We start from the raw sequence: 13179 nt of genomic DNA on the forward strand, positions 1-13179 counted from the left end.
AAACCCTTATCCTCGACGGCGCGCTCGCACAACTCGTTGATTCGCTTTCAATTCGATTGTTTTCTATTTACGCTCGGAGTTTGCATACGCATTTCGTTTTAACAACTTCAGAGATTATATTTCCATTTATGTGTAAAATAAAAAAAAATCTCCTATTTATATATTATCTAGCAGTCCACCGGCTCGCACTGTCTTGTGGGTTAAATTTCATAAAATCTATTTTTTAGCATGCAAAAACTATTTCGGCCAAATTTTTCGATAGTTTGATTTTTTTGAATAAACTTCTTAAACCCGTCCTGCGGGTGGAATTTCATAACATTCTTAGATAACCTCTTCTAGGTGAATGTTATATTCATATCAAATTTAAAATCTCCAAGCCTTATGGTTCCAAAGACATAAATAGGCGGATAACTTATGTATTTAAATAAATGGTCTTTAGCTAGTTGCTGTCGAAAGAGTTACAGATTCACATGTTAGAACTTATTTCAAATTACACTGTATAAAAAATTATTTCTAGTGCATTATTATGTAGGGCAACTTGCCAAAAATAAATTAGATAAATGACGTGGTTTTATGATTCAGTAGTAACAGTCATGGCGGCAGATTTCTAACGAACCTCCTAATATGGAACTGATTTTAAATTGTACGAATAACTCAGTTTTATTAATATTCACTTTTTTGTTTAAATCAGTGACCACTTGCCACAATGCCAGAAGACCACAATTCAAACAGACTAGAATTAGATTGAACTTTCTTAAAATAACATACTTCAACATAAGCTATGTTAGTTCCAAACGCGTTTTGATTCTAGAAGAGCCTAACAGAAAACTCCACCCGTGTTTACGTAACTGGCTGATGCAAAGAGCAAAGTTTAGTTGAGTTTTAAAAAAAAAAATTACTGTTAATTTGAAAGTAATGACAATCATTTGTTTCACTTGTTCTAAACTCTCACAGTCAATAGATCAGAACAAATTTGTGCATATTTAAAAATATCTTCCGATCATTAGTAAAAGTGTGCACATACGTACATATATTTGTTTTACGTCTTCGTGTTGTTAAGAATTACTATTACGAAAAATCGTTTACGTCCGGATGGTAAATGAATCATGTTTTATATTCTATGGTAACAATGCCTAAACTATATTTTTTATTGACGATACAAAAGTGCGAGTAAATTCTGAACATTTATTCTTTAAATAAAATTTATTAATGTGTATGAGTTAAGAAAAGAAAAAACTTTGGAAATAATAAATTTAAACATAAAAACTAAGGCACGGACGCTAATGTCTGTGAAATATAGATCCTAATAAAACTATCTATCTAAAACTATCACCAAAAAATTATTATATATATACATATATATATAAATATTAGTACAATGGAGCCCTCCGAGGAATAGTTGAACGAGAGACTTTATATATAGTTTATAAAATTTGTATCTCTCTACGACTGACGGTCATTAAAAGAGGTGCATGAATGTTAGTTTATTGTAACTTAACAAGAGGCGCAAGGGCGTCAATCGTGACATTTTTTTATTTTAATTTTCGTGCACCGAATTCGCTAACACTAGACACGACTAAGCTGTAAAAGCTTGAAAGGCTAAAAAGTTACTTCATACAGCAATATAGTAATTAAAAAAAATGACAGTCATTTATCTACCAAAAATAAAGGTTACGAATTCACGGTAAGAAGTGCTAAAAATAACTATTTTCAATACTATTTATTAGAATAACTATTACCAGTACTATTTATTACGTACAAGTGGTGACCACCGGAGGTCACACGTCACAAACCGCTATCACTGAGCTCATACTGACGTACACCTCCGCTTACGTACAAGACATTTTCCTGTTCATTGCGGATACGTCGTTATCAACTGATATTTCTCTCTTCAACTATAAGTCAAAACCGTGTAAATTAAATGTATAGATTAAAATTTGATTATTAATCGATATTTTGTATTTAAATATACTACGGATATATTGTACTTTTATAATTACATAGCAAATCCCCCGCCGTTGAACGCAATTGTGGATGGAATTACATAAAGCGAGATCTTTAGTGACCTCTACGAGGCGAAAAGAATATACCTTTCAAATGTTACGTCTCTAAGCCTTCCGGTCCTAGAAGTATCGTGATGAGTATGTATATAGATGAAAATCTGTTATATATACACACACGGGTAAAAATATAAATATAAATATATATATATATATATATATATATATAAATATCAGCTTACCCACAGACTTTTTAAAAATAGTAACTTCACAGTAAACACTATTTTATTTATAATTTATTTTATGTCTTTATAAAGCCATAACTTCTAAATAAGTTTTCTATTACGTACACTGCAGGTAATTGTTTAATTGCCAGGAAGGTATTTTTATACGCGCTTTATTTTGTTTTCATGAATGATAAATAATGACGTAGGTCTGTGTTTTAATTGATCTTTGCTTTGTATGGAAAAATAAATGTGGACTATTTTATTCGTAATTTTTTCTCTCTCTTTAAGAATTTATCTCACGACAAAGTAAATATGATAAAAAAATTGCTAAATTGTTGTAAATATTTTTAAGATATAAGCTTTGTAACACAAATGTCGATTTATTTTTATTTATAAACTAGATTATCACCATTGTAATGTGATTTAAGTATAAGCAACTTTTTAATAAGTCTCTTAAACTATATACTAACTTAAATCGCGAACTATTCAAAACTAAGTTGAAGTGAAGTAATTATTATATATTTTTATATAACTCGCTCGGTTTACGGTTCGGCACTGGTGGTTTATACAGAAAATGAGAATTCATCCAAATTCTAGTGCGAAATTCTTTGCTCGAGTACGTTTAGATCGTGCGCACTGTACGCGATAAGAACCACTAAAACCTCATAGTTCGCCGAACCGCGCGCGTGCGTACCGGCTGATTGTATCTTGTTGATTTAATAGCGCGATAGGAGACTGCCTAGACGTCAAGGGAGGACTATAGTGACGAATGAGTTGTGAAAATAGTTTAAATACATACGTATGAAGTGGCAGGACGCATAGTGCACCTAGCCTAGGACCTCTTTTATAATAGGGAAGCTTGATGGTTCCTGAGAGAGCTTTGGTTCGGGCAGCTTCATATAAGGGAGGTTAGTCATATATATATATATATATATATATATATATATATATATATATATATATATATATATATATATATATATATATATATATGACTAAGCTGGAGGTCTGTCACTCTTAGATAAAAACCGCATAGCATTCCGATACAAAGGCTTCCGAGAGAGCTGAACCTCGGCTTGGTCGGTTGCTATTGCCTGGCAAGTATCATTACTACTACTCAAAAAAGCGTTAGCGCATGTATAAGAAGTTGCGGAAGATACTCCTGTAACGCTTCATTCTAGTATGATCGGTAACAGAAGTCACGCTCTGAAGATTCTTCTGTTATTTCTTCTCCCAGCGCTAACGCTTTCTAAAATGGTAGTAATATCAGCCAGGCAAAAGCCAGTCGAAATTCGACCTTCACAGGCGTTTCGAATATTTACAGCTACAGTTATAACGAGAAAGAAAACTTTGTTTTGCAATAATATTCTCTCGTAAAGGCCGCCTAAATAATTAATAATATAGCAACAAACTAGCATAGTAGTCTTTAGTCTTTTTAACTTGTGAAAGTAAACAAAAAAGACCCAAAACAAAACAGAGGATGGTTTATTAAAGTATGTACGAAGTGTGTTTGCAACGACCGGAGGTCAAGGCTCGTTCGGAAGCTTTGTACTTATTTATTACTATCTCTTTGCGATTATAACATATAGTGACTTGTCTACGAGTGTACATGAGAAAGATTTCTTTACATAAACTGACTCATCATCCTATTTCTGGCACCATAAGGCTTAGAGATTTTAAATTTGATACGAATATTTCTTTCGCCAAGTGGAAGACAGCTAAGACGAGATTATACAAAATTCCAGATAGTTGAGGGGGCGTTAATGATGTTCAAAACGTGGTAACTTAAAATACAGCCAGAATTACTTATAATTCAAAGCGTAAAATTAAAAGCGGTTTAAGTTAAGGCTCTGGCGTTCTTATCTTAAACACGGTGAAGGTATAAATAAAACAAACATTTGTCAATGGTTATAAAAGTATTAGGGAAATTTATTCGGATTTTCGAAGGAATATTTATTATGATACTTCACTTAAGAAGTAAGTTATTTTGAGAGCTTATTTAGAAAATTTATTATCGTTACCGTGTCTCGTTATTTAAACTATATACGAATGAAAACGAGACAATATTACAACTCAGATGATGTTCACATGACTATTTCCCATTGAATACCAACTCTTGTTTGCGACAACGGGCGCTCGGCTATGGTGTTTTAAGTCGCTGTTAAGCCCGCGTTATGGCGTTAAACTATTTATAATTCCACAACGGCCTAAGCCTAGAGGTCAAACGATCCATAACTATGATCCGAGCCGCGTGGTATAGGCGTGCATTTACATTTTTCTACGAAACCGATTCGAACACGCCTTCCTTTTGTTGACGGAGATGGTTTACAATTCATGTAATGTACGGTAAACTACAAAAAAAACCATGACGAATTGAATGCGTGTAGAAGGCGGTGATTTATTCCGCAGTAAGATTACAAAGTGAACGCGCATATCGGGTCGTTTGTAAACAGGTGGTACCGCGGTGCGCTGTGTGACATCGGCTAAAGCCAACACGTGCTCGCGACCAAGTTACCTTACTCTATCCGGTGTTGCATATATACAGGATGATTTAAAAATTCATATGAACAACACGTGCGTTAAGTTACAAAATTACAAATGTGACTTTCATTTCACGGTTAAATGTTCGTTGTGTGTGACATTCCAATCCGGTAATGATACTACGTAATGGTCCAAGCAGAACAAAAGCTACCGACGAGAGCTTTTGAGTTTTAATACCTAAAACAAGATTTAGGCAATCACAAAATTCACCGAAGTGGCGAAATCGGCAACCACCACGAAGATACTCGCATTCAGCCTGAAGATGGCAATACAGAGATTTTGACGAAGTAGTCATATAAACTGTACTGTTAAAGATTGACCTTGAAAAAAAAATATAATAAAACAATTTAGAAATACGTACAAATACAAAAAAATCACACTGAACTGTGGTAGCTCAGCGATAGAGGACAGACTTGCGATAGTAGGTCGCTGGTTAGATTCTCAGGATAGCCTTATATAATTAAATACTTTGTGCATTAATTATATAGGATTACCACTGCTTACAAACAAGTTCCCACATAATCGGCAGCAGCGTTCTCTGCGTATCACAATGCGATCGAAAACCTGCCTGCCAAGCGTGACCGTTACATTATAGATAGATATCTTTGAGGAAGACATATGCCTTGCAGTGGGAGTCTATGGGCTGAAACGCTGAAGCCTCGTGTTTTAAATGATTGTGCCTTTAAGACAAAATCATGACAAATAAAGGCACGAAGCATAATCTGTGTGAACACAATGAAAAAAAAGTAGGTGTAGATTATAAGCTAAACCTCCAATCCCATATATAAAGTATTAAAACTGTTTTATAATAGCTAACTATACACGGACATTTCGGCTAACGGCTTCCATTTGCTAACAACTTCGGACAACAGCATCAAATATGAATGGCGTGTGTGGTTTTTTTTTAATTCTCCTACCGAGAAAATATTTTCGTTTTAAAACGTTAAAAAAGCTTTTAAGTCGTTTTCATTTTAACTACATTTTGCTACAGGTTATCAAACGTTGTGATTTAAGAAACGAAGACTCTAAAACAATTGAAAATTAATAACTTCATAATGGTTAAAATAATAATAGCTAGTACAGGCCTTTCTGTCCATTGGTACAGTTTTGAAATGATAAAACAGGAATATTATCGTCCGCCGTTCCAATGGGACATCGCCGTTCCTGTTACAAGATAAGGCGAACTGAAATAACTTCACGCGACGTCGATAATATATTAAACTTCGACACATCCACATTGTCTAGTACCTAAAAGCTTTCAAATATTATAATTATCCGTGATATTAAGTCTGTAATTGTAACCAGGGGTCTCAGGATTAACCTGGTCACTGTGACACTGACTTTATAATTAGTACCGAGTTCATAGATCCATTATCCTTACAAAATTAAAACATACCATACTCATACTTAGCAAAGACGTACGTAATACATAAACGAAACTAACATTGAGTTTTTATTTCACTTTTTCTCCCATAACAGAACGGACCAAGTGGAGGTTCTGACCCCCGGGCGTGCTGAGTCTAAAGCTGAACGGGTATCATCGACGAGTGACGAACCAAGTCGAGGTCTAACACAAGGGATCTTCGAGCCTAATCAATCCATTCGTAAAGAGCTTTGCGGCCTTACAATCCGCTGAAACTGTGGCCCGAACCGGGGCTCTATAGAGCTCTCAAGCATCGCTATCTTAATAAAGGTTTTAGGCTAAGCATCCCGTAAGCCCCTGGAACCCGAGGAATCTGCCACTTGAACACCGGCGTAATCAAATAAAAAAAAACTAATTTACTTTTTGGGTTCAAAATACGTCTAATCGATCCTAAACGGGCGAATACTTTTTTTTTGCCCCGTGACACACGAACCCCGGGCCGTTAATCGCCTTAAACTGTTTAATCTCGGGACACGGTGCCCTCGTAAAAAAACAGGTAAAGAAAAACACGCTCGCTAATGTACGAAACTGTCGTTAACGAAAAAAAAAACGTTAACATGTGGCGTTTAATGGTCGGGGACAAAGGTTCTTATATTTTGTATAGCAACCCGACCTATTCGCTTCATAAAAAATCATTGCATTAGAAAAATGTAATTGGATATCGTGTTGATTTAGGATATGAATTTGACCCTTGTAGATTTACAACTATGTAAAGACTCAAGACAAGAACTTAAAACTTGAAATTTTGGTCAGAATATGGTCCTTTCGCTGAAAAGAGGTCAGCTAAGAAGGTGTACGAAATTTTTTTAAGACCTCCATTTTTCTAGGCCGTCTCCGTTCCTCTATCATGTTTTGGGACAGGGACTTTGATTTCGCTATGTTTTTCAGAATAGTTTTATTTATTTCCGTCATAATATCGGGTTTTCTATCTTCATCATTCCTTGACATATTCTTTTATTTAAATAGTTCTCGTTATACAAATAGTAAACCATTGATGTGTTTACTGTGAAATTTAGGCCTGTCAGTGCAGCTAATCTAAATATTCTATGTATCTATGAAATTTCTACCCACGTACTGACTCTTCACGTATATCATATCATATCTCTGAGATCATATTACTAAGAGACAAGAAATTTGATAGGAATATTCCTTTCCCCTCAAGACTAAGGTCTTTGATCAGTAGATCAGTGATAACTTACGGACCCTTGAAGTGGTCGCTTACGGTGACCCTTATTATACTCGGAATTTCGCTAGGAGATCGAATCAAAAATGAAGAGATATGTAGAAGTGAGTACTCGTTTGAAGTGGCAATAGACCGGGTATATGGCTCGTGCAAGCGATGACCGTTGGGGCAAGAGGTTTTCGAGTGTGGACTACAAGCCAGATGACGCAACGCGGTTAGGCCCCTCACTAAGTGAACCAACGACATTGTTATTGGATTCAGGAGAGTGCAGCACCGGTCATCATGTTGGTCTTTGCAGTGCGCATTTATCTGCTGGTATAATGATAATTCGTTTCGTCGCGAAGAGATGATCTAAAAACGTATTTTATGTAATTCTACTCGGTTGTGATCGCATTTAGCAGAGGTAATTGAATTTATATAGCCGCCTCATTGCGAAGTATGAACTAAGTTTAGGCAATAATCTTACACTTTTTATTAAACACATTGCGCGTACCGAGTGCAAACAGATACCTAGGTATGTGAAAGCGGACCACGTGCATATAAATACCTGTATTGTTAAACTTTTTTAGCAAATATGTTGAGGAGTTTCTTCCTGCTTCACAGCTATAACACCTTGCAAAGCAGAGTGAATTTCAAAGTTACATAGTTGAATAAATAAATTTTATTTTTATTCGTGTGTTACCAGTTATAAATTACGGTCCTGTAACGTGATCTACTACAATGGCAGGCTCCTAGTAGCTCCACGAGCCAAGGGTAATTCTATGCTTTAGATATTTTTACGAGATCGAATCAGGAATAGAGACAAGTTGAAGTGGCAGCCGGAAGCCACATACAGCGAGTAGAACGGAAGGATTCAATTAACATGATAAAATCGATAGAACACGCTGGATGCAGGCCGCTTTCAGCCAGACCCATCTATGAAGGAAACCTATATCCAGCAGAAATAATTTTCCCTGCATTTTTGTATATATTTATACTAGTTTTATACTAATTAATTAAAAAAAAAAACTTATGTCGCTTATGTGAAAACGCTATGCATTTACTGCTACTTATGCTTGTTTAAGTGGAATGTTGCAGTTTTTCATCATTATGCATTTAATGGTTACTTTAAATATTACTATAAACCATTTTAATACACTATTTTATAGATATAATTAACCGTCTGCAATTGATAACAAAAACAATCAACGACTACATTTTAAGCGAAAAATTATTTTTTTAATACCTACTTTTTGAATATTTTGTCGTAACAGTGTTATTGATTTAAATAGTTTTTATTCTTTGTTCTAACGCATTACCAACTATTTTCCTGATCGGAGGTAAGCGCTACTAACCGCGACATAGTTGCACTAACTACTGCAGTTAGTTAGTACTACCCATCGTAACTATTTTATGTATGTTTTTATGCCCAATGAAGACGATTATTACTATTGTTAATATCATTTTCGACAGATTACCTACTAAAACACTTAGCTGCTAATTACGTTGCTGGCTATGCTATAAGCTTTTAACGATATTGATTGATGAGAAAGCTTTTTCAAAATTTGATTTTCGAATTTAAATCTTAATCATTCACTAGTGTCTATATAAAAACAATAATTTCAGGATATTTTACAGAAAATGCCATCAATTTAGTGTAGTAATTATTAACAATTTCTGAACCCGATGATAAAACCAATGAATTTATAAATAATAGAGATTTGAAATATAAAATTTGACACAAGACAACTTGAATATACAAAAATAAATAATTTAAAATAACGTATGTGAAACCTTCTGCGCACCGATAAGGCCACCAGCGGGGAATTATATGATAGTGATAAGAATTATTTATTCAAAACTCTCTTAATTAAATTAAAATCAAATCGAGAACAGCTAACAGCGTTGCGAAACATTCTGAAATTAAATTAACATCTTAGTCGCTGTTCAACAAATATTCCAAAGTAAACATTCAAATTTACTTTGTTCTAAGGTCGAAAGTATTTTTGTACTTGATATTAACATAATATTGAATAACGTCGACGAAATGGAACGAGTTATAATATAATAAATTGTAAGCCTTTTATGTTAGTAATACATTAAATATTATCGAGGTTAATATTTATGTATGTAAAATGTATATATTCGTCAAAATTCGCCAATAGTTGTATATAATAATGTATTATATGTTGTATTATAATAATGAGTTCACATAAACCGCTGTTTCAAAAAGAGCACCAGGTAAACCCCTAGAGGTCTAAGGAAATTTTGACGGGTCTACGTTGGCGTGAAAAAAAATTGGGAGTTCATAATTAATAAGCGCTTATGCCCATCTTTTTACGATAGTGAAGATTTAAATATTTGCTTGATTTCACCTATCAATCTTGGCAGATAATGTTTGGAGAAGTTCGGCGACTTCCTTGTAAAAACTGAAAATATTCCATATTGAATATGTGTCGAGGCTTCCGCAAAGCATTTTTGGATAAATTAATCAATTCTCACTTTTTTTTCGCAATCCATTAATATTTATATTGTTGGAAATTTTCCGCAATGCAAATTTTTATCGAATTTTGGAAATTCGGTGATATTCTAGCACGGGACTCACCGGTACTAGCTATGTTTTTAAAGTGGTCTATGAGGAAAAATGTCTGGAAACCTCCGATATTAACCTGTGTAGATAGAAAAATATAAAGCATATATATGTGCAGCGATCCTACCTTATTGTCTCTGGTGTCGGGAGGTCTGCCGGCGGTGGCGGCGGCGGTGGTGGTGGTGGCGGCGGAGGTGGTGCGACACTCACAACAGGCACAGGCACCGCTGGTGGTAGTATTACTGGTGGAATAGGCGGTGTATCCGGAACGTCAGGTGCTGATGGCGTCGCAGGCACTTCAATATCCGGCAAATCTTTCAAATCCAAGTCCGGTAAATCCGGAACAAGGTTCACGACCGGAGATGTTACAACTGATGGTGCAATTGAACCGTCAGTGGTGACGGAGAATTGGACGTCCCCGGCTACGCCCGGCAAGTGGGGGAGGTCCAACGGCATGTCCAGTTCCGGCACCTGATGACAAATTTATAATACGTTTTTTTAAACAAAAACTCTTACATACATATTTCGTATCTATAATTTTGAAACAATCTAATAAGGAATGAAAAGATTCTTAGACGTACGCAAGTAATCGAAATATCTCAGAAGATTGGCAATTTGGCAGACCACTTAATGAGTAGAACAGATAGTCGTTGGCGCCTTAAGCTTCTGAAATGGAGACCGCGGACCGGCATACGTAGGACGTTCTCCTATAAAGTGGATATATAACCCTGGTACGGTCGTCGTATGCCGCTTCCAAACGGTCTAATCGGAAGTCCTTTAGACAGACCCATGTCCAGCAGGGGACATTATGAGCGGTGATAGCCAAGAGGTTAAGTATCGTCGCTAACGAAGGTTCGATACCCGAGTACATATCAACATTGTTATTTAAAGACGGCGGATAAAAATATTATAAAGAAACCAACGAGTTCAATGAAAAATGCTAAGATAAGACTTCATCAAAACTGAAACAAGACTTGTTCTTTTGATTGGATTTTATTCGTAGAACAAAGGAAAAAGCTATCAATAATTGTTAACACATAAAACTTAAATGATATTAAAAATGAGCGAAGAATGCTGTATACGAAATGAATGTGTAAATTATAAATTTATTTTAGTGATTTTAAAAATTATTGTCTTATCATTCATCATTATCATATCAGACGATAAATACCCATTGTAAGGCACATGCCTCCTCCAAAGATCGCCGCAATGTCCGGTTTTGAGCTGTCCGCATCCAGGAACTTTCCGGAATCTTAACTATGTCGTCGGTACATTAGTGTGGGGCCTACCCACACATCTATAAGTTCGTGGTCGCCACCCATTAGTAGGGGATAATTTATATAGTTTTTTTTAAAGTTTTGAAGACATGGTAAATAATATTATTATTCTTCATCCCAAATGCTACATTTTCCCACCCACGATCGACTGCGGGACGCTATAATTAAGAAAGATAAATTGAAAATAAGAAATATAAGAGATATTTTTTTCGGTAACTTCAATTCATGGAATTACAAATTAATTAACTTCCTCGAACGAGATATAAATAAAGACGTCGTTAGCACACACCAGGGAAATACCTTTGAGTCAATATCAGATGAAAATTCTAATGAACAGATTTACACCAGCTCGCACTGATCAGGATCTTCCTGTTTGTGTCCATCATGCATCGGAATAATTTTACCAATTATCATACGGATCTTATTACTGAACGGACGTGATTTATTAATGAAAGTGCCTTTGATACACAGAACTCCTACATATAGGAATCTTGGCTTGATAAAGGTATGGTCGTTCACAATTCGTGGATTATTTTTGCTTTTGATAGCGAATAAGAATATATCTGCAAAGGGCCCACTAGTATCAGCTCAATTTTGAAAGTTGTCTATGAGGAAAAAAGTGCGTAAACCTCTGGCTTACAGGTTCCCCTAAACATTGCCTTGATGATCGGTCTTGCGACATACCGCGATCTTGACTATGACTATGACCTGACCTACTAACCTCTGTTCGTGGTCGCCAGTTAAAAAGCTTTAAGCCCCAACGACCATCTGCAAAAATAACAAATAAGTAAAATGAACTCACCGATCCCATGCCTGGCGCGTACATGTACTCATCAGTTTCCCGTTTAAGTAAATTCCTCTTAACAATCGATGGCGGTGCCTCCTCCAAAGATACTTCTTTTTCATCACTGACAACTCTAGGCTTATAAACTGGCGCCTTGTCGTCGCCTTGTATGTATGGACTCTGGTCGGTGTTAAAAATTAACAGGTCGCCTACTGTTGACACACTGTCTATCACTGATTCGAGCGTATCGGTTTTTAATTTCAAATCTTGCGCATCTGCAACTTTGACGTGGTAGAAATGAAGTTTTTCCTGTAACAAAGAACAACAGTTAGCCAATGTGACAAAAGATAGCAGTTATTAGAAATCTGAAGGTAAGATACCTGAATCTTTTTCTCGTTCGACTGCCTTTGAGTGGAGGCACCACTCAGGGTAATTTTCTGAGGCTCGTGTTGATAGCAATCCAGATCGAATATGGACTTGTAGTGGTTGTGAACAATACTCGTCGGGTACTTGGCGCTGGAGAACACTTTAATCGCTTTTTGCATGTCCGTTAGCTTTCCAACCTTTGCTTTTGACACTTCTATTCTCTGTTTCAATGTTTCTGTTTTATTCATGTTTTGTTTGATCCTGAGAGTGACGCGTGAGAACACATCTTCGACTATCCCGTTGAGGTTGTCGAGAGTTTCCGCGATCTGCAGTATGCTCTCTTCCACGCTTAGATCGTTTGGTATCAATTTGATTTTGTAGATACCCTCCATAATTGACTATTTTAAGTAAGTGAAATTTATCTGTAACAAATGAAATTATTTTTACTATAGAGTCAATTATCAATTGAAACTGGCTATTGTCTCTTTAACGTTTGTGCAAAACTTTTAATAAATTGTTAGTTTCGTTGTGAACGCAAACGCTCCTCTATTAGTGTCTCAAGTAGCAATGTAAACACAAGTCAATTTATAAATATGAAAATGTTCAAATCTTACCCACTCAACTCCATTACAACGACCTAAAATAAATTAATAAGGCACGAGAGTTATCACTATACAACACATTCTATTTCTTGTATTAAATTACACATGTCCAATACTTTACACAGCACTAAATAAAGCTAATTTAGTCCATTATTTACAAGTCAGTTACTAAGGAGTTTATTCAGTACTGTGTCACTAACCTACGAA

The 13179-nt window shown here is 35.6% G+C and overlaps 1 protein-coding gene across 2 annotated transcripts in view; it reads right to left on the reverse strand.

Moving 5' to 3' along the window:
• LOC137932471 (WASH complex subunit 1-like) overlaps window positions 1–13179 on the reverse strand; it is a 76330-nt gene that overhangs the window by 58966 nt on the left and 4185 nt on the right. The window contains exons 1-4 of one of the 2 annotated variants that reach the window (XM_068776092.1): window positions 12985–13179; window positions 12385–12792; window positions 12023–12313; window positions 10071–10414 (exon numbers count right to left, since the gene is read on the reverse strand). In XM_068776092.1, the coding sequence (XP_068632193.1) occupies window positions 10071–10414; window positions 12023–12313; window positions 12385–12762 (1013 nt within the window). In that variant the 5' untranslated portion in view covers window positions 12763–12792; window positions 12985–13179. The remainder of the gene's footprint in view (window positions 1–10070; window positions 10415–12022; window positions 12314–12384; window positions 12793–12984) is intronic. The other variant, XM_068776093.1, reaches the window with a different exon arrangement.

Source organism: Battus philenor, unplaced genomic scaffold (genome assembly GCF_028537555.1).
Source record: "Battus philenor isolate CCGP_79_NKW_IND1 unplaced genomic scaffold, ilBatPhil1.0.hap1 SCAF_9, whole genome shotgun sequence".
Classification (NCBI taxonomy): Eukaryota; Metazoa; Arthropoda; class Insecta; order Lepidoptera; family Papilionidae; genus Battus; species Battus philenor.